The sequence below is a fragment of the Passer domesticus genome, chromosome 19, assembly GCF_036417665.1.
Source record: "Passer domesticus isolate bPasDom1 chromosome 19, bPasDom1.hap1, whole genome shotgun sequence".
Taxonomy (NCBI): Eukaryota; Metazoa; Chordata; class Aves; order Passeriformes; family Passeridae; genus Passer; species Passer domesticus.
This window is the reverse complement of record NC_087492.1, coordinates 11870304-11896666: the sequence shown is the minus strand read 5'-3', so window position 1 is coordinate 11896666 and position 26363 is coordinate 11870304. Positions and strand designations below refer to the sequence as shown.

The 26363-nt window shown below is 52.5% G+C and overlaps 1 protein-coding gene across 2 annotated transcripts in view; it reads right to left on the bottom strand.

Annotated features, from left to right (window-relative positions):
* Positions 1–7053: 7053 nt before the first annotated feature.
* Positions 7054–26363, bottom strand: part of GALNT17 (polypeptide N-acetylgalactosaminyltransferase 17) — a 212985-nt gene continuing 193675 nt past the window's right edge. For both annotated transcript variants that reach the window (XM_064394841.1, XM_064394842.1), the window contains 5 exons: positions 23107–23292; positions 20010–20147; positions 18379–18474; positions 11372–11539; positions 7054–9690 (listed from right to left, as the gene is read on the bottom strand). In XM_064394841.1, coding sequence (XP_064250911.1) covers positions 9562–9690; positions 11372–11539; positions 18379–18474; positions 20010–20147; positions 23107–23292 — 717 coding nt within the window. In that variant the 3' untranslated portion in view covers positions 7054–9561. The remainder of the gene's footprint in view (positions 9691–11371; positions 11540–18378; positions 18475–20009; positions 20148–23106; positions 23293–26363) is intronic.

Genomic DNA, 26363 nt, shown 5'->3' with positions numbered 1-26363 from the left:
CAGGAGCTGCTCCGCTTAAACACCGGAGGTCAAGGGAATTACCCGAGCGGGAAGTGAACGGGCTCGCTCCGAGGATTGCCGATAATTAATGGCAATTATAATTGATACTGGGGCCGGCTCTTGTCAGGCCACTGGGTCACACACTCGGCAGCTCCATGGGCTCTTCTGTCTTTTCCCAGCGAGGATCTGGGATGGGGAAGCCTCTGCACCAAGCGTGGAGGGCTCCTGGCTCCAGGGTGTGAGAAATGCTGCTCACTTCCAAAGAATGTAAAAGGTTTGTTAAAACCTTATAAAAAAATACAGCAGAAGACTGAATAGAGAAAATAAACATGGCACAAAGAGCAGAGGATTTTCCCCACCATGGGAAAATGGTCACCCACACCATGGAGGTTTCACCTTTTAACCCTTTGGCCCTCCCAAAGTCCTGTCCATCCACTCCTCCTTCCCTGCCCAGTGCTGAGATCACTGCCTGACACCTTGACTGGAGCTCAGGTGCTGCCGTGGTAACGAGTGACCCTCCCAAATGTCCCAAACCCAGGCACCCCTGATAACAGCACAAGGGGGGTAAAACACAGCTATAAATCCATAAAACTTCTCCTAACATACATACAGGATATTTGCCTTTTAATTGTGAGAGTCACCCATGGCATTGCTCATCTATCACAAGGGTTTGTGGATTTATTTTACGCATACTGGAATGAAATTCCTCCTTGTGAGGGTGGTGAGGTGCTGGAATGGATTTCCCAGAGCAGCTGTGGCTGCCCCTGGATCCCTGGCAGTGTCCAAGGCCAGGATGTGGGGCAGTGGAAGGTGTCCCTGCCCATGGCAGGGGTGGCACTGGATGGGCTTTGAGGTTGGCTGCCAGCCCAAACCACTCTGGGATTTTGTGATTCCATGATGACCAGAGGGTTCTTCTGGTTTGGGGCTGGTAAATGCAGAGCTGTGGCTTGATATTTTCTAGATCAGAAGAAACACAACACAGGAAAGAAGAACAGAAGGAAAGAATCCATCCAGCCTGCCTGTCAGGGCTGGGAAAGGGAGAAAGGCTCAGGTTGGCCATTCCAACCTGGACACACAAACCCCATTTCTGCCAGGGAGGACGGGGGGGCCTGAGGAAGCAGTTCAGGACCAGATGGGATGAAAATCCCCCAGGAAGGGGCTGTGTTTGGGCTCCCTGGGGACAGAGCAGCTGCCCAGCTCCTCCCAACCCAGCTCCAGTGGCCATGGCAGGGCTGACCCTTCCCAGGTCCCTGTGTTGGGTCAGGCACCTTCCTCTGCCCAAAGCCAGCCCCATCTCAGAGGGAGCAGCCCAGGGAGGAGCCCAGTGCTCATCTCTGCCAGATCTGGCCCTGATCCCTTCATTTCCCTTTCTCGATTCCCCTTTTCCTGCCCCAAGTCTCTTTGTTTTCCCCTGGAAGTCCCACCACCCCAGGGCACTTGGGCAGGCATTTCTTCTGCTCTCTCTTTAACAGCTCAGCTAGGGCAGCATAAAGACCATTAGAGATTTGGTTTGGGGTTTTTTTATCCTTATTAGAAAAAGAGACAATCCCAGCCTGTAGCAAATCCAGGCTCCTGAGATCCATTTTGTCCCATCTGATCCCTTTGTCCCCTGGATCTCCAAGGGTGATCCAGACCCACACCTCAGAGAGACCTGTCCCCCAGCACCAGGGATTTCTGCTGCTTGAAACCAGGATCCCACCCATTGTCTGCCCCTACCCATGGCAGGGAGGTTGTGGAATCTGGAAAACCCATGGCTCTGGCCATGGCATCCCTACTTGCCAGCCTGTGCCAAGGCACTGCAGCAGGATGGGCACCAGTTGCTGTCATGAGCTGTGATAATGTCTCCTTCTTAGCAATAAAAAAAGGGGGAAAAAAGGGTTTGGATTTGGATTTTAGGCACTTTGATTAAAATTTAATCAAAGGCTGGTTTTCCACCCAAAATGAGAACTCGGGGAGGAAACCAGGAGGGGAGGAATCCAAACACACACAAAGAACAAAACCATCAGGAGAGGGAAAAAGAATAAGGGGAAAACAAAGCAAGAGGAAAAGAAGAAGAGAGATGAAACAGGAAAGAATGTGAGACAGTGAAAAAATCTGAAGTGGAAATAAGCAATCAAAAGGAATAACAAAGGGAAAGGAGCAAACAAAGGAAAACACACAGAGAATAAAGGAGCAAGCAGGGACAGGGATGGAGCAAACTCCTGCAGAGAACAAAGAGGGAATGTGAGGCAGCCCAAGACACAAAACTGAGACAAGACAGCGCTGAAGACAAAGGGAAAGTGGATCAAAATAGCACCAAAGTGGAAACGTGAAGGGCGTGAAGGTCCCTGGGAGCTGACTCTGGGCAAGGGGCAAAGCTGAGCACGGGGGAGAGCCCGGGGCATGCACGGCTGCCTCTGCACCCCCAGCACAGCCCCGCGACTGGGAGGGCACGGCAGGGGCACAGGGAGCAGGGGACAGCAGAGCCCCAGCTGGGGCTCTCCCCTCCCCGGCTGCTGCAGAGGGGACAGCTCTGCCCCAAGGGACCCCTGCGAGGGGCAGCATCCTCAGATGCTCCAAGCTCTGCAAGAAACGGCAGAAGGAGCCCTCCTTTCCTTGGTGATCCCTCCTTTCCACAGTGATCCCTCCTTTCCTCAATGATCCCTCCTCTCCACAGTGATCCCTCCTTTCCATAATAACCCCACCTCTCCATAATGATCCCTCCTTTCCTTAATGATCGCTCATTTCTATAATGACCTCTTCTTTCCTTAATGACCCCTCCTTTCCACAGTGATCCCTCCTTTCCTCAATGATCCCTCCTTTCCTTAGTGACCCCTCCTTTCTATAATAACCTCTTCTTTCCTTAATGATCCCTCCTTTCCACAGTGATCCCTCCTCTCCATAGTGCTCCCTCCCTCCCCAGACTGAGCTGTCCTGTCCTTTCCCTCCTCCCAGTGTCACTTTGGGGTCCAGCTGGCTCCAAAGCAGCCGTGCCAGGGCCAAGGCCAGCAGTGGAGCTGCTGCCACCTCTGGGGTAACACCTCGCAGAAGGGTGAAAATGGCTGTGCAGCTGCTGTGGGAGAGGGGAGGGAGGGACATGGCTGAGAACCAGCCCAACAGGGACAAGGGCAGGGCAGGAGCTGCTCCAGGGGCAGAGATCCCCCCAAGAGTCCATGGAGCAGCTGGGCCACTGCAGCCCCTGGAGATCCGGGGGGAGCAGAGACCCCTGGCAGCCCCTGGAGGCCCCCCTGGAGCAGGGGGAGATGCCCCAGGGAAGCTGCAGCCCCTGGAGGCTCCCCTGGAGCTCTTTCAGGAGCTGTGGCCCATGGGGGACTTGTCCCATAAGGGGGACCCCAGGGTGGCACAGGGGGAACGCGTGAGGAAGGATCCACAGGCAGAGTGGGGTGGACCAAGCCCATCCCATCCACCTGCAGCTCCTGGAATGGCAGAGCTGGCAATGGCTGGGTGAAGGTGATCCTGGATTTTCAGTTTGCCTCTCACCACCCACCCCATTTGTAATTGTAATTAATCCAATTATTGTTCCCCAAATCAGTATCCTGCCCATAGTGGTGCCTGGTGAGTGCCCTCTCCTGCCCTAGGAATTTTCCATGTGATTTTCTCCCCCTGCCATGCCATGGCGGGTGGCTGGCAGCAGCTGGGTGCTCTCCAGAGCCAGCCAAGGCCATGCCCACCACAGCTCTCCCAGCTCAGCATCTCCACAGCCTCAGGAAGCTCCTGCACTGCCAAGGATCCCTGGGACCTGTCCTGGTAGCCAGAGCTGCATTCCTGAGCCGGTTTTCCAAGGATGAAGCTTCAGGCACTCTTTCCAGTGGCAGGAAACACCCCAGCTCCTCGTGGGACCTCGGGAGGCTGGAAGGATCCCTGTGATGGCTCTTCCACTCTCAAAATCCAGCTGCTGCCACTGGTTCGGTGCTGAGTGCAGCTCAGCTCAGCCCCTTGTGCCGCTCTGGATCATTCCCCCCAGGCGTGCATTTCCAAGAGCACAATCAGAAATTAATTCCTGCCTGGGTTCTTGCCCATAACAATAAAACCTGGGATTACAACAGCCAGGAAAGACATTTGGAGAGCTCTTACCCCTCACACTTCCAAGACACCGGGTGGGATTGAAACAAGAATTCCTCCTGTGGAAAGCTCCCAGGGTTATCCCATCTCTCTCCCCGCTCTTTGCCTCTGTTGGAGGAACAACCCTTGACACAGAGGAGCAGGGTGACTGCTCCAGGCAGTGAGCCCTGAAGGAATATCCCAGAAGGAATATCTGGCACTGCAGGAGCCCCTCCCCAGGTTGTGCCTTTCTCACTGCCCTGGGCACAGCCAAGCTCAGCTCCACGCAGGATCCAAAGCCTCTGGGCCAAATTCCCAGCTGGGGTTTGCAGGAGTCACCCAACCCAGCAGGAAATGGGAACTGCCCTTTTCCCTGCCATAAATCCCCACCTGAGCCCTTCCTGGGTGAGGAGCAGCTGAGATGGGCAGTGTTTGTCACACTCATCCTCTGGGGTGTGACACTGGACCCACCTGCTCCTGACAGGATTTCCTGCATGGCTGGACATTGCTGGGCTCTGGAGCTCCTCATTTCTGTGATTTTATTTGGTTGTGTTGCTGTCAAAGGCAGAGCTGAGATTCTCAACCCAGCAGCGGGAACTTCCCTGAACTCCTGAGAGAGCTGAGGAGCTCCCCTGGCTCCGGGGGGTTGTGGGGCTCCTGCCACACAACCATCATCAAAGCCATCATTGATTTAGGGAATTTTTTGATTTATAAGAACATTGATTTCAGGAACCCCCTGCCCCCAGTACTCAGGACCAGCCACCCCTCAAGATCTTGGCCTTGCAGTAAAATGAGCTCAGCCCCCACATTTCTCAGCTGGAAGGGTTTATTTCTGTCCCTAAAGTGGCCGAAAGTCTTTCTGATGTTTGAAGGATTGTTTAAGTTGGGCAGTGCCAGGGGAGAGGCCTCCGTCCTTCATCAAGTCAAGGGAAATATAGGTTGGATATTAGGAAAAAGTTTTTTACAGAAAGGGTGATAAAGTTCTGGACTGGCTGCCCGGGGAGGTGGTGCAGTCACCATCCCTGGGTGTGTTTAACAAAGCCTGGATGTGGCACTGGGTGCCAGGGTTGAGTTGAGCTGTTGGGGCTGGGTTGGACTCTGTGGTCTTTAAGGTCTCTTCCAACCCAGTGATTCTGTGAATTCATCCACTGTCCTTGGGAATCCAGCTGAGACTCCTGATGTCCACAGTCACTTTTCCCAGTCCCAACCCAAGCAAGGATGGCTTCCCATCTGCGAGGAGGAGCTGCAGAGTTCCCAGTGCCCCTTCCCACCCTGGAGTGCCATTAGCAGTGGATCACTGCCCAAATGGCTCCATGCCCGAGCAGAGGCTTTGCCATTGGGAGGCCATGAGTTCAACTTTCAGTGTTGAAATGAGAGTTTTGTGTGATTTGAGGACTAGAGAGAACCTTCTGGACGTTCTGCTCCCTGCCCTGGGCAGCACAAAGCTCCTGCAGAGGAGGGATCCCTGCTGCCTGCAGAGGTCGTGGTCATGGTCAATGGTTCAGAGTCCTGCTGGACATCAATGACCAGTGGTGTCCTCAGGCTCAGTTTTGGGGCTGTGGTATTTAAATATCTCCACCAATGACACACAAAGGGATCAAGGGCACCCTCAGCAGGTGACACCAAGCTGAGGGTGCAGTGACACCCCTGGAAGACAGGGCCATCCAGAGGGACCTGGAGAGATCCAGGAGTGGCCCTTGGGAATATCAGGAAGTCTAGCAAGGCCAAGTTCAAGCTGGGGTAGCCCCCATGATCCATCCAGGCTGGGATGAGCAGCTGGAGCAGCCCCAGGAGAGGGCCCTGGGTTTGCTGTGGGTGACACTGGCCATGGCCCAGCCCTGAACCCCCAGCCCTGGGCTGATCCCAGTGTGGGCAGCAGGGCAGGGACTGGGATCGTGCCCCTGTGCCCCTGTGCCCAGGTGAGACCCACCTGCAGAGCTGCCCCAGCCCTGGCCCAGCACAGGCAGGAGCTGGAGCTGCTGCAGGAGCCCAGAGGAGGCTCCAGGATGAGCAGAGGGATGGAGCAGCTCTGCTGGGAGGAAAGGCTGGCACAGCTGGGAATGCTCACCTGGAGAGGAGAAGCTTTGGGGTGACTGAATTGTGACCTTGCAGGGCCTGAAGGAGCTGCAGGAAAGATGGAGAGAGACTTTGGACAGGGGATGGAGGGACTGGACACAGGGAATGGCTCCCACTGCCAGAGGGCAGGGATGGATGGGATATTGAGAATTAAGAATTGTTTCCTGTGAGGGTGGGCAGGCCCTGGCACAGGGTGCCCAGAGCAGCTGTGGCTGCCCCTGGATCCCGGGCAGTGCCCAAGGCCAGGCTGGACACTGGGGACTGGAGCAGCCTGGGACAGTGGAAAGGCACTGGATGGGCCCTCCAACCCAAACCATTCTGGGATTCCATGATTCCATCTGCTCTGAAGCAGACTGAACCATTTTCCAACACGGATCTTGCCCCTGGGTGGGAAATGCTCCCCAGAGGGGCTCAGGTTTCCATCCTGTGCCACCCTGCAAGAGCCCTGTGGCTCCAGAGCCCAGCGGGGGCTGGATGTGCCCCTGCCCAGGTGACACTCACCTGCTGTGCTCCAGCTCCCTTTGGTCACAGGTGTCCCCACAGAGACCCTTCCCTCCCCCCAGGAGAGCACCAACCTCAGAAGAACATGGGTGGACGGAATGGGTTCAAGGAGTGTCCCCAGCTCCAGGTGGCATCAGGAACATTTAGGGACAGCCAGCCTGGGCTCGGGAATGGAAGTGATGTTTTACTGGCCACATCACATCTCCTTCCAGCTTGTGGGGTGTAACTGACATCCTGGTGAGTGGCAGCAGCAGGGATGGATGGAATAGGAGTTAATCTGTGCTCACCATCTCTCTTGATCTCTCCTTCATTTCCATTTCTTTTAAAAATGGAAGCTTTATTAAAACAGCAGCACTTTTCTATTAAATGAGTAACGAGAGGAATGACTGCCTCTGTATCTCAGCAGCAGAGAATCTTTTGAAAATCACTGAAGAGTCAAGGCTCAAACCAGATATTTAATAAGAATCACTTGGAGATCACTTCTTAAAGCAATTAACAGATGATTAGAGATAAGCGAGATGCAACAACGAGACCCAGATCTCAGACAGATTTCTCCCGGGGTCACCCTGCAGTCACAAACCGTGTCAGGGCAGAACAGCAGAGGAAATTCCCACTTTGCAGCCTGATTTTGCTCCTGTTTCCAGTGGTTTGGAAGCTGGAGCAGGGAGAAGGGGCCAACACCTCCCCGGGGCTCTGCCCCAGCTGAGGGTCCTGGAGCCCAGGGTCCATCTCCACCTTCCCTTCCTGCTGCTGGCTCAGGGGCTGCTTTTCCTTCTGGAGCACGAAGGAAAGGCAGGCCTGAGCCTGAACATTCCAAAGCACCCAGGGCTCAGCAGCAGCAGGCTCCTTGTGCTGTCCCCGGGTGTCTGTGCCACCTGGCAGTGGCACCAGGGACACGCGGCCATCGCAGAGGGACCGGGGACAGGCAGGGGCTGGGACAGAGCCAGGCCCTGCTGGCCAGGGGCTCAGCACAGCCAGGATGGAGCCCAGGAGCATCCACACCTCCCATCCAGCCCTGCTGTGGGAGCAGATGGGGCTGGGGACCTCACCCCACCCCTGTGACAAAAGCCATCTGCTGCCACCCTGGGCACTGGCAGGGCTCGAGCTGGGCTGAATTACAGCACAGGCAACATCCAGGGACTGTCTGGCTGCTTATCCTGACCCACACAGTCTCTCCCTCCAATATTTGCTCAGTTTAAGGGCATTCTACCAGCTGGACCAGAGCTGTGGGGTCTCAAAGCCCTCAGGGTGTCCTGGAGTCACCAGGAAATTGCTTCTCTTAGAAGGCAGCAACAAAGGCAGGGGGAGCTGGCTCATGCATCCACAGAGTTGTGGTCATTTCGGGTTTGGAAGTGCTCGAATTTATTACACAAGGGGTGATGCAACAGCGAAAAAGAGAGCAAAATTCTACATTGACTCTCTACTCTGCAGGTCAGGACAACTAAGAGGTTTTACTTCATTAAGGAAGGCAGGGAAAAATCAGAGACAGCCCCAGTGGTTGAGGGAGCCTTGTAAAGCCAAAATGAACAATCAGTCCTAGGTGATGCTAGTTGCTGTAGAAGGAACAATGAAATAGATCTGCTTCTGTTCAATAAATTACTAAAACATCAGTTATAAACCTGCTGCATGGCATTGGAAATTGAGCTCGTTAAACATCCAGGGAGCTTCATCCTGATGCAAATGGAAGACAGGCATGAGTGCTCTGCAGCAAAGGACTCTGTGCACATCCCAGCTTGGGAAACATATTTACACATCCATCTCATATATTAATCTATTTTAGTGCACCCTAGCCAGAGGGCAGCCACAAAGAGGATTATTCTGGGAGAAGGACAGGAGATGGGCTGGTTTCTCCTCCCTGCTGAGCAAAGCCTGTGTCCACCCACGTCCAGCAATTCTGCAGGATCCTCTCTCCCTTCTCCTGGCAGCCACACGTCAGGGCCCCAAGCAGAGGACTCCCAGGTGGATTTGGCAGCCAAGATTTGGCAGCCAGGATTACTGTGAGCCAAAAATAAATCAGGTGAGATCCCTCCACCAGAGCAACAAGCCTGAAGCGGCTTCAGGGCCAAGAATTTCAGCCAAGCTGCCATTTGTTGGTGCCTTGGCCTCCCTCCCTGTCCCTTCCACAGCCCAGGAAGGGCTGCAGTGACTCTGGGGACCTTGGCCAGGCCTGAGCAGGCAGGACAGGGGTGCTCAAGCCTCTGAGAACATCCCTGCTGTCACCCAGAAGGGCAGGCAGACATCCCAGGCCATGCCCAAGGGAACCCCTTTGGGGTTTCTATGGAGGGAGGTGCTGGCTTGGCCAGCAGCGTGTGGGTGATGGACAGGGGGCAAGGGGAGGTCAGGGCATTTATTCCACTCCATTCTTTTGGGTGACTTCTGTGATCAGAGGTTGGAAAGATCCCTGGGAGCTGCTGGGGTGTGTTTTGCTTCCCCAAAACTCAGGGAAGGGGCTGCTGGATGCAGGGGCAAGAAAGGGAAAAGGGAACAAGGACTCAGCAAAACACCACATCCTTCAAAGTCGGCTCCATTGGGGCTTGGGAACGTTTTCCTCTCCCAAGCTTCTCAGTTTCCACACTTGCCAGGCAGGTCTGTCCAGGGTCATGGTGCAAACCTCCCCAGCCCTTTGGGAGAGCCTGGAGTTGTGTGGGAAAGCAGAAGTTCCCTGTCAGTAAAAGCTCCCAGACTGCTCCAGCAGGGAATGTGGCACCTCTTGGAGAGCTGGCCAGAGGGAGCAGCAGTTCTGAGGCGGCCCCACACAGCTGGGATCAGCTGGGGGAGACTCACATGTGGTAAAAGCAAAGCCACAAATACCCATCTCCCCCAGGTCCTCTCCCAGGAACACGAAGAAAGCTCTGGTTGATATTCCATCCTTTCCAAAGGAGTCCAGACAGATTAGTTCCCTCAGCCGTGGCTCAAGTCAGACTCCCCTGACTCTTTCAGCCTCTACTTGATGAGGTTTTTAATTGTCCACCTCTGCCCCGTGCAGCTGCGGAGGATCAGGTCAATGCCAGCCATGCCCCTGTTCTCCACCTCCAGGCACCGGCCCGTGCCCTTGTTCAGGATGGCTCCGTTCTGCAGTCAGGGGAGATGGGAAAAGATGGAAAAATGAAGATATTAATTGTCTGGGAAGCAAAGCAGGACCAGGAGGGCAGCCCTGGGCACTGCTGGAAGGGGCACTCAGCTGGGTGGGAATGCAATGCCAACAATAAAATAATTCCCCAAATAAATGGACTGAGTATTCCCTGTCCCTGAAAGCACCCAAGGAACACATGTAACCTTTAAATCCCACAGCTGCTGGGAAGTGGGACCTTTCTGTAAAGGCTCTATTATTGTCCTGGGCTGTAAGATATGTGTGTGTTCTATCACCCTCTGTCAGAGCTGGGGCAGTCCTCTGCTGTTCATGGGGCAGTTTTCTTTATCTCTCCCACAGCCAATCCTCCCTCCAGCAGATCTCTGCTGTCCATGGCCACTGAGTGTCCCTGCAGGGCTGATCAAATTCCAGCATCCCATGGGGAGATGCTGTGCCCAGGGCAGGAGCCAAGCATTCCTACCTGGATCCAATCTGAGCCTGGAACAGCACAGCAGCCTTTGCCCACTGCATTGCCAGAGGAGCAGCTTTCTCCTGCCCTGCATTCCCAGAGGAAGAGCAGGCCCATCTCCAGCAGCCCTGGAGCTGCAGAGGAAAACTCCCCCCTTGTGCAGGATCCCTGCTCCAGCAGAAGCACAGCTGGCACTGCAGGAGGGCTGAGCCCCCATGGGATGGGACTGTGCCACCACCCTGCCCACAGGGGGACATGGCCTGTTCTGACTCTGGCAGTGGGGTTTTGTTTTACTGCATTTTTATTTTCATTTTCTTCCCGAATAAAAAACTGTTTATTCCTATTCCCATATCTTTGCCTGAGAGCCCCTTAATTTCAAAGTTATAATAATTCAGAGGGAGGGGATTTATATTTTCCATTTCAAGGGAGGCTCCTGCCTTCTTAGCAGACACCTGTCTGTTCAAACCAAGACAGTTATTTACGCTCTGCTTTGAGACAAAAGAGCATGAAGGAATTTCACTCTTCATCCGCAAGAAACAAAGGAATCTGGAAGTCATTGGCAGATCAGACATAACCAGACCTACCTTTCTTCTACCAGAAGGGAAAACTGATTAGAAATTGTCCTGAAATGCTGCCCTGATCCCTCTTGACCTCCTCCCTCTGCCCCAGGAGCTGGAATTTGCTGTGCCATGGCACCATTTCTCCTTTGTCCCACCCCATCCCAGGGGCTGTGTCCCAGCCAGGGCTCGGGACACAGCAAAGGTGTGGCTGTTTCTCTTCACAGACAAAAGCAAGGCACAACTTCCCAAGGACATTTCTGGGAATCGCAGTGAGGAACCTCAGAGAAAAACAATTCTTATCTCAATTGCTGCTCCTCTTGTTGTTCACGAGTGGAATGCATCATGGAAGATTGTTCACCTGAAGGGAATTGGTAATTGGGTTCTGGCGTGAGTGTTTTCATTCACTGACCAATTGAATCCACATGTGTGTCAGGACTGTCAGCTGCCAGTCACTAGATTCTGGGCAGTTGAGCTGAGCCGAGTGCGTGTGCAGACTCAGTTTAGATGTAATGTAATACAGTATAGAATAACACAGTGTAATGAAGTAATTAATTAGCCTTCTGATATCAATGGAGTCAGACGCGTCATTTTCTCCCCTCGTCAGGGGTCGCCTTTTACCACAGAGAGGAGCCCCGAGGGCAGCCCCAGACACACCTGGATGAAGTTCCAGCGCTTGTGGAGGCTGCTCTTGACCTTGTCACAGTCCAGCAGCTGCGGGAAGCGGCTCTTGCCCGTGTCCACCAGGCAGCGCGTGTCGGGCAGCAGCGTGGTGGTGCCCAGGGCCCCCAGGTGCAGGAAGCCCTCCTTGGTGTATCGAGCCAGCTGGGGACACACAGAAACTCCCCGTCAGTAAAAGCTCCCAGACTGCTCCAGCAGGGAATGTGGCACCTCTTGGAGAGCTGGCCAGAGGGAGCAGCAGTTCTGAGGCAGCCCCACAGAGCTGGGATCAGCTGGGGGAGACTCACATGTGGTAAAAGCAAAGCCACAGATGCCCATCTCCCCCAGGTCCTCTCCCAGGAACACGAAGAAAGCTCTGGTTGATATTCCATCCTTTCCTAAGGAGTCCAGTCCCTCAGCACCTCAGAACATCAGCACAGAGGGACAGGACAACAGAGAACCCCTGGGAACATTTTGTGGGGATGCACAGGGAAAGGAAAGCAGAGCTGGGAGGAATAAATCCCAACCTTCTGCAGCCTTTTATCCCTGCTTGGGTTTTTATTTTTTCCAGATGCAGGTGAGGAATTGAGACACAGGAAGGGGTAGGAATAATTCCAAGCCTTAAAGCAGCCTCCTGGAATGCTGTGGGATGGGGCAATGGATGGTTTTCCCTGGGCTCCAGCTGGAGCCAGCTGGCCTGGCTGGCCCTGCTGGGTGAGCCAGCCTTGGCTGGGCTGGGGCTTCTGTGTGCCTGGCACAGCCTCCAGGGCTCCAACCAGGCAGCAGCACCAGCAGAGGGGCCAGAACTGGGATGGGGGCCTGGATCTGCCCTCAGGAAAGGCCCAGGATTGCAGCTACCCTGGCCATTCCCATGGGATCCAACTGCCCAGGGCTGCCAGGGGAGGCAGGGTAGGAGCAGTGGGCAGGGGTGATGCCCTTGGGGACACTGGGCACACAAAGGACTCCTCCACTTCAAGAAATGCCACCACAATATTTCCCTAAACACATTTAAATTCTGGAGTGAGAAGAAAGGAATGCCAGTGTCCTGCCTTTTATAGTTCAAGGGAAAGATCTCCACAGCTGCTTATTTAAATTATGAATCAGGCCATTATCCAGCAGACAAATAAGGAGGATTCAGCACGTTAATTAACTGAGCATATCTGTGACCCAGATGCCAGAGAAGAGGCAGTAAATCCCACTGGGAGTTTGGGTTATCTGGGCTGTAATAATTAAACACTGGAAATCAAGTTAAAACAATGTAACAGGGTCAGACTGCAGCTCCTGACCCCAGATCCAGTCAGGGTGCCCAGCTCCCTTGGGCTGGGCCTGGCTCTGCTCCCAGGTGCTGCTGGAGTTACACCCAGAGTGAAAATGTTGTGTATCAGAGCAGGCCCTGAGCTCCTCACATCTCCCTGATGCTCCTTTGCCAGGTGGTCCCCACAGGAGAGGTCAGGAGCAGCCCAAATGCTGATCACGGAATCCTGGTTTGGGTTGGGAGGGACAGCAAAGCCCACCCAGTGCCACCCCTGCCATGGCAGGGACACCTCCCACTGCCCCAGGCTGCTCCAAGCCCTGTCCAGCCTGGCCTTGGGCACTGCCAGGGATCCAGGGGCAGCCACAGCTGCTCTTGGGGGCAAAGCTGCCCCATCTCACCCTCCCTGGGCAGGATGTGCCCTTCTGTCCCCAAAGCCCTTTGCAAGGCAGACTCACAGAATCACAGAATCACAGAATATCCTGAGTGGGAAGGGACCCCCAGGGATCACCCAGCCCAGCCCTGGCCCTGCACAGACACCCCAACAATCCCACCCTGGGCATCCCTGGAGCTCCTGGGGCTCTGGCAGCCTCGGGGCCGTGCCCATTCCCTGGGCAGCCTGGGCAGTGCCCAGCACCCTCTGGGGGAAGAACCTTTCCTGAAATCCAGCCTGACCTGCCCTGGCCCAGCTCCAGCTGTTCCCTGGGTCCTGTCCCTGTCCCACAGAGCAGAGATCAGTGTCTGCCCCTCCTCTGCCCCTCATGAGAACGATGGAACCGTGATGAGTCTCCCCTCAGTCTCCTCCAGCTGAACATTCCAGTGCCCTCAGCTGCTCCACACACGGCTTCCCTTCCAGACCCTTCCCCATCCTGTGGCCACCCCTGGATGTGCTGATGGGCCCAGCCTTGAGCCACACAGTGCTCTCAGCCTGCCAGAGGGGTTTCAACCATGCAACTCAGCTGAACTGGCATCTGAGCACCAAATCCAGAGCATCCAGGTGCCCCCAGCAGAGGAAGGACATGGAAGTGTTGGAGCAAGGCCAGAGGGGCACCTTGAAGTTCAGGGATTGGAGCACCTCCTCTATGGAGCCAGGCTGGAAAGCTGGGACTGTCCACCTGGAGAAGAGCAGGTTGTGTGGAGACCTCAGTGCCCTTCCAGGATCTGGGGGGTTTCCAGGGAAGCCAGAGAGGAACCCTGCATCAGAAACTGGAGGGACAGGACCCAGGGGAATGGGGTCAAACTGATGGAAAGCAGGGTTAGATGGGATATTGGGAATTAGGAATTGTTCCCTGGCAGGGAGGGCAGGCCCTGGCACAGGGTGCCCAGAGCAGCTGGGGCTGCCCCTGGATCCCTGGCAGTGCCCAAGGCCAGGCTGGATGGGGCTGGGAGCAGCCTGGGGCAGTGGGAGGTGTCCCTGCCATGGCAGGGGTGGCACTGGATGGAATTTTAGGTCCCTCCAATCCAGACCATTCCATGGTTCTCTGATGACACTTCTTGTCTTGCAGGAAGAAAAAACTGCATAAAGGCAAAGACAAACCAGAGACACACAAACCCTGGCTGTCACAGAGGCAGAAATGACCCAGATGTCCCAAATGGGCAGAGCCAGTCCCCTGCCATCCCCTTGGGAAGGAGCCTGCCAGGCTCTCCCCTTTCAGATGGCCTTTGGCAGCCTGTCCCCAGAGAGCTGGCCCATGCCCCGAGGCACCAGGACCTCTGCCCTGCCATGGCACTGCCCAGTGTGCTGGGAACAGCAGGTGGAGCAGAAATGCCACCCTGCCCCGGGAAGGGAGCGGGCAGGGCTGGAACACAGCAGGGATTGAGGCAGGAAATGCACCTGGCACAGGTGAGGTCTGTGCTGGGAACAGGGGGAAAGGCAGCCCAGGCCTGAGCCACTCACCCACACAGCACAGCCTCAGCAACAGCCACTGCAACCCTAGGGCAAACCTGGGGGGATTATCCCCCCAAAATCCCATCTAACTCCTGTGTGCAAGTCCTGCCATGCTCCCACAACATTTTCTTCTCCTGGGATTTTCTTCTCCTGGGATGGCTGTAGAGAATCACAGAATGGTTTAGGAGGAAAAGGGGCTTTAAGGATCCTCTCCTTGCACCCCCTTCCACTCTCCCAGGCTGCTCCAAGCCCCAATGTCCAGCCTGGCCTTGGGCACTGCCAGGGATTCAGGGGCAGCCACAGCTGCTCTGGGCACCCTCTGCCAGGGCCTGCCCACCCTGCCAGGGAACAATTCCTCATTCCCAATATCCCATCCAGCCCTGCCCTCTGTCAATATGAAGCCATTCCCTGTGTCCTGTCCCTCCATCCCCTGTCCCCGATCCCTCTGCAGCTCTCCTGGAGCCCCTTCAGGCCCTGCAAGGGGCTCTGAGCTCTCCCCAGAGTGTTCTCCTCTCCAGATGAGGCACCCCCAGCTCCTCCTAGCCTCTCCTCACAGGACAGGTTAATTCCCTAATCCCTCTTTTGTTATTTTGCTCCTCTCCAGAGCGAGCCACCGGCCCCAACCCAGCCTGGGACAGGACAAGAAACAAGGAAAAAACCAAGATAAAGGACCACAGGAAAATAGTTTAAAACTATTCCCAAGCCAGGCATTTCAAAGTGGCTCAAAGTGATGAGGACCTTAACCCCTTCACCAGTTTGAGTGGCCCAAAGCCACATCCCCAGCAGTGACTGACAGCCCCAGCCCCCGGAACAGCCTTCCACAAAACCTCATCCAGGAAACTGCACCTGGCCACATTCCCACCTTCAGCTGTCCCTGGAGGCAATCCCAGGATCACTGGGGCTGGAAAATCCCTCCAAGGCCATCGAGTCCCTTCTGTGCCTCAGCCCCACCTTGTCCCCAGCCCAGAGCACTGAGTGCCACCTCCAGCCCTTCCCTGGGCATCTCTAGGGATGGGCACTCTAATTCCAATGCCTGGCCACCCTTTCCAGGAAGGAATTTCCCCAAAATGCAGCCTAAGGCTCCCCTGGCCCAGCCTGGGGCCGTTCCCTCTCCTCCTGTCCCTGTTCCCTGGGAGCACAGCCCGACCCCCCGGCTGTCCCCTCCTGTCAGGAGCTGTGCAGAGCCACAAGGGACCCCTGAGCCTCCTTTTCTCCAGGCTGAGCCCCTTCCCAGCTCCCTCAGCTGCCCCAGGGCTGGGGCTGATCCCCCCTGGTAAAGCTGCACCTCCAATCCATCTCCTGTGGTTGTGATTTCTGGCTGGCTGCATCTCAGGGATGGCAGAAAGTTAATTAGACATCCCAGCACCTGGGAAATAAAAGCCTTGATGACCTTCATTGACTCTATTGGAAAATAATTTCGGGTTGTTTAGCTTCCCTTCTGCTCTGAGCAGAACATCAATTAGCAGCCATCAGTAAAATGTTCAGGATTTGCCTTTTACCACAATTTAATCTGATTAAAGGGTGCTGTTTCGTCACCCCTGCTCCTGCCGTGTCCCCCATGAGCTCAGTATTGATGGCTTTGTCCTCAACTTCTGCTGCTTAAATGGGCAAAACATATTTTATCCTATAATTAAATGAAATGCTCTGCTGGGTGAACATTATCTTAAGTTTTATAGCATTATAGTGCTTTCTATCACCTTAATATATCACCATAGCTGTGTCACTGCAATGAGCTATGGCTGCATTATTAGTGTAATACATCATTACAGCAAGGTGCTTCCATGAGGGATTGCCTCAAAGATGAAGCCATCAAGCAGGAAAAAAATCCATCAGCAGCCTCAATATAATTACAGGATAAAAGGATGATGATGGAATCTCATAATGATTTGACCTGGAAGTGAATGGAAGCGGAGAGAACAGAAAGCTGAAGGGAAAATAAGAGAAAATTCCCCAAAATTTTACTCAGTGAGGGATGAGTGAGTAAGGGCAAAATCTCACCTCCATTCAGAGCCACCACCCTGAACTGCATCCAGGCTGAGCTTAAATCCATGGGCAGCCACAGGAGAGAGCAGAAATTGGGGGTGGGACACAAAGTGTCCAAAATGGCCCAAATCCCTCCTGGCAGACCCAACATTCCCTCTCTCCCAGCTGGGCTGGGGATCCACAGCCAGAGGGGTGGGCTGGGACTGGATTTAGGAACAGGGAGGGTTTCCAAGAAGATCCCAGCACCCTGGTGTGGCAGGAGCAGGAGGCACAGCTCCCCTGTCCTTGGGAGGGAGCCAGCAGGGACCCAACACCTGCCCCTCTGTCACTGCTGCCAGGGCTGGCAGTGAAACCATTTCTGGATTCTGAAATAAGGAATGTCTGGGGTGTCACAATGTCTGGGATGGGCCCCAGGATCAGGGAGAGAAGGGGGGATTTTAGGACACCACGTGTGGTTTGGGATGAGCTCAACAGCTTTTTGTGGGGTTTCATACACATACAAATAAATAAAAATTAAACATATATATATATATATATATATACATATAAGCCAGTGTTTCCATTACTTCTAATTCAATTCCCAGCCATAAATTACAACCTGCAGCCCATTAATTAAACAGTTGTAGGGAATGTCCAATTTCCTTCATGGTGCCACAAAGGCCATTTCAAAGCTTCTGCACTTGCTGATAGCTGCTTAAAACCAGCATTTTCCAGGAGTTTCATTAATTGGATGTATCAGAAACAAAGGAACTGCCAAGAACTGGCTCTCAGCTGAAGAGGGAAGGGACGCTGGGGAGAGGGAAGACCAGGAAGGATGAAATGGGCAAGTTCCAGGCAGCCAGCAAAATTTGACTTCAGAACTTCAAGCAGGGAGAGAAAACATTGTTAAACTTAATCCAAATAACACCAAGGGAAAAATAAATACCCTGTTCTCAGCCATTCAACCTACAGCCCAGGGTCAGCAGCCACTGGCAGCCCAATCCAGTTTTTCACACAATAATGCACTTAGAGGCTCAGATTTGCAGCCACAAAGTGCAAAAGGCAGTTGGTGCCATTTAAGAGGAAAATGGGGTTTTTGAGCAAGAGCAGGCTCTGTTTAGCAGGGACTCCACCAGCCCCAGGGACTGATCTTTGTTTAAGGCCAGGGTAAGCCAAAGTGGGATCTCCTCCACCCCACAGCTGGTTCCCAGCTCCTCCAGCTCCCAGCTCAGGCTCAGGTGAGCTCTGGGATCCCTTAGTCCAGGGAATGTGGACTGAGAACAGGATTTTTATGTTTTCCATTCCTTGAACTGTACATTTTGCAACTGAAAATGAATCTCCTCGAGCCTGCTGGGCCCCAGATGCTCCAAAACTTTTGGAGAGGCAAAAGGAGTGCTGGAAAACAAATTCCAGCCAAGCTGAAATGGCTCATTACCAGAGCACTAATTGTTTTCTTTACCCCATTAGTCTGGGTTTATTCTGCTGGTGGAAGAGAAGTAATCCCACAATGGGCTGGGTTGGAAGGGACCTTAAAGATCATCCAACCATCCGACTCCCATCCAAGCTGGCCTTGGGAAGGAAACTCTCAGATTGTGTCCATGATTATTGCTATTTGCCTTCCTTTGTCTGGAAAATTTTATTTTAAACCACAAATTTCAATATGTTTTTTGTTTCGAATTGCAAAAATCTCAACCTTCCAACATTTTCAATTTACAAAGGTTTTCAATTTCTTTCAAGGCTTTTCCTTGCAGGAAAAGGGGATGATGGGAATCCAGAAAACACTGCAGGAGCAGCTGGGAAAACCCTTGTGACACCCGAGGTGTTTTTAACACTGGAGAGCAAAGGCCACAGCCCCAGCCTGTCCCCTGGGGTGCCACCTGGCCGTGGCAGTGCCAGCCTCACCTGTGGGCCCCAGCCATGGCACGGGTACAGTATTGCTGTGTGGTTCTCCTGCGGGCCCTGGTCCAGGCACACGTCCTTGGCCTTGTTGTTCCGCAGCTGCGACGGGAAACAGGGGCAGAGTTAAGGGACAAAAGGGGCAGAGATAAGGCACAAAAATGGCATCATTATGGTGAGAAAAGAGCAGAGTTGTGGCACAAAAATTAGCAGAATTATGGCAGAGAAAGGACAGAGATAAGGGAAAAAATGGAAGAATTATGGCAGAAAAAATGGCAGCAATAAGGCACAAAAATGGCAGAATTATGGCACAAAAAGGGGAAAAGTTATGGCACAAAAGGGGCAGAGTTATGGCAGTAAAATGGCAGAGATAAGGCACAAAAATTAGCAGAATTATGGCAGAAAAAGAGTAGAGTTATGGCAGAAAAAGGGCAGACTTATGGCACAAAATATGGCAGAATTATGGCAGAAAAAGGGCAGAGTTATGGCACAGAAGGGGCAGAGTTAAGGCATAAAAATGGCAGAATTATGGGAAAAAAAGGGCAGAGATAAGGCACACAACAATGGCAGAGTTAAGGCACAAAAGGGGCAGAGTTAAGGCCCTCTCTTATCAGAGAGAAGCAGGAAATGGATGCTCAGCCCTCTGCACCCTCTCTAGCTCTCACTGCTGTATCACCAGGAATAATCAGGCAAGGAAAATTTACAGAGCACTACATCTTTTTTTTAAATCCAAGACTAATGATGGCTGGTTTGTATAATAATCCCCATTCCAAGGAGCAGGGTCTCTGGCCACAGCTAGCTCTGTGTTTGGTCATGGGTGGTGGGGACAAACCCAGGTTTAGGCTGCCAGAAATCAATGCAGGACCCCTCAGATTTCAGTGAAATCTCAGAGTTCTCAACAAGGCAGGGAAAAAAGCCCAACTCAAACAAGGATCACCTTGGAATCATCACATCCTTGCTCCAACTGGGCTTTTTTTCCAACCCAAACTATTCTGAAATTTCATTTTCTATAAATATTTAATTTTTTGTGAGGTTTTAGCTTGAAGGACTTAAGTAACTTTGGTAACAAATCTTTCCTAAAATGAATAAAAATGAATAACCCATCTGGGGTGCCCAGGCTTCGAGGAGCCTTCTCCAAGTGCCACTACTCCATCAATTCCATTGCAGCAGAGGATTTGTTATTAGTTCCCATAAATGACTCTTTCTATATTCCCAGAATGGTTTCAAAGCCAGCAGAGATTGAATTAAGTCCCCTTATTTTATCTTGTCCTTAAGCTGTTGTGACAAGGCACTGAATCCTCCAGAGACCTTGTCAGGAATTAGGCTGCGTTCAAGTTCAAGGGTTTTAGAAGATGCCAGTGTATTAAAAATACAAATACAAATCCATGGAGTCAATGGGAAATATGGATAATTTCTGTCAATTCACTAAATGATGTATTAACATCTTTTACTTTATACAGTCTTCAAGATCAGCAACAAATCCCCAAACTGGTTTTTAGGAGAAACTGGGAGCAGATTTATGCAAATTTAGATAATTACACAGAAAAAGTCAGTTTTGATTCAGACTCCTCTCCTTTGAGGCTGTTTCTCATCAGGGACTGTAAATATTAGCAGGCTGAGCTAAGGGACTAAATTACCTCTCCATAAGCAATGGTGTTGTTGTATCTCCTCATTTCTGGATAAACATGGTCCAGGTACCACTGGAAATTTTTACACTTCAGGCTCTTCCTCAAGGCTTTCCTCTCAGAAACATCCCCAATGTCAATCCCTGGATTCTGAAAAGTAACAACAGGACATCGTTGAATGGTCACACTTCAAAAAAAAGGTGCAATGAAAGTATTTCCCTGAGCTTTGAGATCCTTTTCAAACTGCCGGGGGTGGTTAAGTAATTCCAGGAATTGGGATGTGTGTTGGGGGGAAACCATCAGAAGGAAGATGTGGCTTCCAGAGGGGAACACCAACTGTTGGGGGTTCTCTGCTGGGTTTTGAGGCCCCCCTCGCATGACCAAAGCTGGACAGGCTTTGGTCCTCAGGGATAATTTAAAAAAGAGGAACCACAGGGAGAAGAAAAGGTTTGGAGGAAGGTTGGAAAATGCACAGAAACTGGGGAGTCTTCTCCTGGGTTTGGATCCATCTGACAAAGACTGATCTGTATTTTTAAACAAGGTATTTTTAAAAGATTTCTCCTCCCGTTTGGGTTCTGAGGCACAGCAAGTGGATATCAGGATTTAAAAGATGGAAATGCAAACCCTGGCCGGGCACTGAGCACCAAACCCTTCCCTGACCCCACTGAGACACAACCCAGAGGAAGGGAGGGGTAAAAGGTGTAAAATAAATGGGAAAAGAATGAAGAAAAGAGAGAAAGGTTCAAGATTCAAATATAGCAGAGGCAGACAGCTGAGAATAAAGGATAAAAATTGCATGAGAAGAAAATCTGAGGCTGCAGCTCAGCAAAAGCTCTTGGCAATTTGGGCAATTCCAGGGTGGAATGGTCTCCCTGGAGACACAGCAGAACCCCACTGCTCTGCAGCCACAGCTGGCGCTGGGCAATGACCCAGCAGGAGCTGGGAGCAGGGCTGGAGCTGCCCCCTTTGCTCCACCCTGGGATCTGGGGGCTAATGCAGCAGGGGAGCCAAAGGCAGGCACACAGCAGCTCCTTCTTCCTGCACTGCCTGGGCTCCCACCCGCTCCAGCTCCTGCTCTTGTCTTTCCCAGAGATCATTAAACACAACTGGGAAAGCAATTTTCCATTACAATGCTTGTAATGATCTCCTAATGAATTATTCACTCTGCTTTAGAAGAGACACCGTTTCCATGTGCCCCTGGTAGCTGAGAGGTAAAAATAAAGATGATTCAGTGGAGAGAGGCAGGACAGGCAGAGATCTGAGTGGGTGAGGTGGGGCTCAGAGCAGGCAGGCAGCACCTGGGGTGGGCAGGACAGGGCTTTGCCTTGGCATCACAAAATAATCCAGTGCACAGCCATAAAACCTGCCCCACACAACAAGGCTTCCCTCAAATTAAATCTTAATTTGATTGGGAAGAGACCAGTATAAAAATCTCCAATGGATTTTGGGGAACCCAGACCTATTGGGACGACCTACATAGAAATCTCAAGTTGATTTTGGGTCACCCGGGTCTGTTCCCACCCCCAGTGCTGATCCATGTGATGCTGCCTTTTCCAAGCTGCACAGGATGGATTTTAATCCTTTCTGCAATGCTCCCAATCTGTTCCTGAGCAGCAGGATGATGCCTCACCTCTAAAAAGGAATCAGCCAAAGGATCAGGATTTCTGATCATGAGCATTTGGATCTTGAAGCCTCTTTTTAAGATGCCCAAATTCCCTCAGTCCTGGAGGCAGCTCCCCCTCTCCCAGCCCCTGGAGTGGTGCTGGTCAGAGCCAGAGCCCTCCTGCAGCTCCCTGGGAAAGCAGCTTTCCTTTCCATCTCTATTCCTGTATTCCTCACCCCCAGGACCACAAAGCTGCAGCTCCTGGCCCTTCCCAGGCTGTTCCCCAGTGCAGCACAAAGCTGTGGCTGCCGTGGCCCAAATTCCAGCACTCCCCAGATGTAACCTTTGCTCAGCAAGCTGCAGCAGCAGCAGCTCAGGTTTTTGTGCTTTCCTGTTTTCCCAAGGGCCTGCAGCAGACACCAGCTGGGGGTGCTCCCTCAGCAGCTCCAGGGCTCAGCAGCTCTTTAAGCCTTGGCCAAGCAGGAATATTTTGTGCTCATTTTTAGCCCCCAGGTGGGCCTGGACACTTGTGGCATCAGTCTGACCTCCCAGGGAAAGTGGGCAGCCCCCAGTGCTCGTTCACCCATGACCCAGGGGCATCGCTGCCTCCCCATGCCCACCTCCCTGCTCCTCCCTGGCAGTGCCAGTGCAGGAATGGGCATTGATCCTGGAAGGGCTGCTCCAGGCAGGGTTTGCAGCCAGGAACCAGGAGATGCTCTTGGCTTCCAAGATCAGACACAACCTGCAGGGAGGCAGAGCCCCAGCAGCAGCCTTGGAGCTGCAGAAATCCCTCCTGGAGCCTGTGGAGCTCTCCCAGAAGTGCAGGGAGTGATCCCTGTGCAGGAGGTGTCCCTGGACATGCTTACCTGTGGCACCTTGTGGTTTTCCAAAGATTCACCAAGCTGGGAGGTGGCAGGATTTACACCAAAATTAATGTGTCAGATCCAAGAAAACCTGACCATTTCTGGACAGAAATCAAAGGAACCACCAAAGCTCTTAAAGGAGAAGGTTTAAGAGAAAGGGAATCCCTTCTGTGAGCCACCAACCTCCAATCCTTTACCTTTAAACTTTCCAGCCCTGGGAAAACAAACAGCCCCAGCCCCTGGGGAGTTCTGGGAGAGATCTGTGTCCAAGAGCTGGGAACCTGAGCTGGGCTGGAAGTGACACAGGAATAAACCTGAGGCACTAACAGTGCTTACTGCCATCAATAACCTGTCTGCAGACTCACTCCGCCTGCAGAGCTGTGTCAGGACATCCCCTCACGCTGGGTAAACACTCAGGGGGGAGACAAACACCACAGTCCAGGTTTAATTCTTAGAACCACACTGGAAAGGCTGTGGGAAGAGCAGGAATCCCTGCACAGCCTGCAGCTCCTGGAGCCTCTCCCTCAAAGCCGAGGGGGCTCCACTGGGGCTGACACCCGGGGGGTTAGGGCTGAGCTTAGGGACAGAAACTGCTCCAGAATTCAGGTTTTTAGCACCAGGTGCCCTCGAGGGCAGGCTGTACCTCCAGGGGCAGGTTCCAGGCGATGTAGACGTGCCACTTGTAGTCGTCCATCCAGACCTCGGCCACGCGCAGCGCGTTGCGCTTGGTGTAGAAGCCGATGTTGTTGTTGTAGGGCTTCTTCTTGCGCTCGATGTGGGCCACCCTGGAGCAGGGCAGCACCTCCATGCTGCCCCCACACAGCCACACCTGCAACACAGCCACAGCTCTCAGCACGGGCAGCACCCGGGGCAGGGCAGAAAGGAGTCCCGAGCGCTCCGCGTTATCCCGCGATCCTGGGTCTCATCCTGGCAGCAGAGCCCACGGCCAGGGCTGGCCTCTGCCCAGCACTGACACACAGGGGGCATTTGTGGGGTTAGAACTGCAGGATCTTCATGTCCCTTCCAACCTAAACCACCCTTGGATTGAAGCCTCTTTTTAAGATGCCCAAATTCCCTCAGTCCTGAAGGCAGCTCCCCTCTCCCAGCCCCTGGAGTGGTGTCGGGCAGAGCCAGAACCCTCCTGCAGCTCCCTGGGAAAGCATCTCTATTTCTATATTTTCTGTATTTCCAAGCCAAACCACCTGTGCCCAAAGCTTTAGAGGGATCAGGTCTCCTCCTCACCCAGTGAAGGATCCAGTGCTGTGTTTCCCCCAAATAAAAACCATTAGTGACTGGGACAGCTCAAACAATTCCAAGATTCCCTCCTGCAGAAGGGATGAGTCAGTGAAACATATGGCAGGGACAGATTTCTCCCACTTGAAAATGTTTGTTCATTATTGCTCTTTCACGTGCTGCTTCAAATTCCCTTAAATCACAGTTTACAAGTTAATAAAATCTTGTAAGATCCTCTTTTGATCTCCCACACAGGGGATTTGCAGGAAGACTTGCCATACCTGCCTTCTTCCCTGCCTGTTTGTCACCAGCAAGAAGTTATTTACCTTCCAGACAGGACTCCAGGCCCTGGGCAATCACTCCAAAGCCACATTCCAGGCAGGCTGCTCTGCAGGATCATTCTGCACAATTATTGGAACACCCAGCATTTCTGGGATCCCTTCCAGGCTCACCACCTTTCCTCCCACCTGTGGGCCCTAATTTTCATGGAGCCTGCAGGATTCCCCTTCCAGCAGCACCAAGAGTCCCCAGCCTGGAGCAGTGCCTGGTGTCACCTCGCAGGGGTGGCTTTGGCCTCTCCAGTGTGGGCACAAGCCCAGGGGACAGCAAAGGGGGGTGGCACAGCGAGGGGACACCTTCCCTCGGGACACCTCTGCTCCTCGGGCTGCTCCCTCCTGGATTGCTGCACAACAAAACACCTGGGCCTGTTGTATTTGTATCAGCTGCTGCACAAGCGTGCACAAAATCCCATTGTACTCCTGCTATCATTTGACCTTTCAGAACACTTAAAAGACAATTTCATGCCCCAGAGTGGATTCAGAACCTGATCTCAGGCAGGGACCTGCCTGTCCCTCCCTGGCCCTTCCCTCCTCCTCCCACCCCAGCCAGCTCAACAAGGTCCACTCAAGGTTTGCACAGGCCACAGGCAAAGCAAATCAGAGCTGAACCAGGCAACCCCACAGAAAAACAGATGTATTTTTAAAGGAATATTCCTAAGGCAGAAACTGCCTGTGTTTCTTGCCTGCTCAGTTCTTTAATTTCTCAGCATCTTGGTGAAATAGAGGAACGAGCTCTGCCCTTAGGTGCTCCCAAGGCTGCTGGGCTCAACCACTACACTGAATAAATCTTCCAGTCCAGAGTGATCCCCAGCATCTCCCGGTTTTGTACTTTTTGGGATTTGTTAGGTTTTGTCCTGATTTAAAATCAGAATAATTCTTTTGAAACTACTAAAATCATAATTAATGTGATTTTCCAGCAGTCCGCCCCGAGTCACACCATTGCACTGCTACCCTTCTGAGCTTCAGTTAAATAATTCATGTCAGCTTCCTTCCATTTCAGGAATATCTTTACAAACCACCTGGAAATCCTCACACTGGAATAACCTGGGTAAGACAGAGACCTGGCACTGAGCAAAGGGCACTGCCTGGGGGCACATCCACAGCCTGGCCCAGAGACATCAATACAAACTTAATTCAGGAATTATCCAAGGAAAGATCATACATCTACCTCCTAAACAGAGCCTGAACTGTCATTATAAATTTTTAAAACACCTGTTTTTATAAAGTATTTATAAATATTTCTGCTGGGAACAACAGGAGCAAAGAGAGCTGTGCCCCAGGAATGGCCAAGTCACATTGGAAGCTCCGTCCCAGGATCAGGAGTTGTTTGTTCCCACGTGGCCCCACAAGGAATTTCTGCCCCTCCTGCACCCAAAATGCAGGGGAAGAGCTGCACAGGGAGCTGCAGTGAATCCCCCCTGGCTATGGAGCTGTGCCTGCCCCACAAGCCCAGAGTGAGGTCTCAGCCCTTACCAAGGCTCTAGGGCACAGAATTCCTCCCCCTGCTGCCCACAGGACACAGCCAGAAGAGCCCAGTGCATCCCAACCCCCCAGCATGAGAGCAGGCACCTGCCCCGATGTGCCAGCCCTGACTTCACCCCATGGCACCCACCCTGGAGGGCAGGAGGGTCCTTGGAAACCTTTTGTGTCCCAGCTGAGCAGCCACTGATCCCAGCAAAGCCCTTTAACACACACAGCACCTTCCTGCTAAGGAATGCTACTGGATTTGTTATAGATACACATTGCAATATTGGCTTTTCACAAATGGTAAAATGGATTCTATATGTGTGATGTTAAAGTAACTTTGTTATGAAGATACAGTTTTTATTTCTGTTGTTAATTAAGCTCAGACATAGCAGTGCAATAGCTGACATCAGTGTGCTTGTGTTAAAATGCCTGCTGGGATGGGATAAGATCCAATGAACACGGGATCAGGACACCTGTACAGACCTGCCAATCATCAGCACTGTCTGAAGGCAGTGTGGGACAGGGCCAAAGCTGAAGGTGATGATAAAAAAGGACTAAAACCACAACCGAGGAATGTGCACGCTCTAAAAGCTGAACCCAAGGAGGAGCCATGCTAAACAATTCTTGGAACATGGAAACTAGTTCGGGGAAAAGTTTACTATGCATAAGGGTCTATGGAACACATGGAATATGGAACAGGCTGATGTAATTAAAAGGCACTTAAGGGGGATCCCCAAAGAGAACAGAGCACCTGGCCATAATAACCTTCACTCTGTGGTACTTGTCTCCCATTGTCCTTTATTAAACTTTTTACATTTTCACAGGAGAATGAATGTGTTTTTCACAGATTTTTCATGGAACC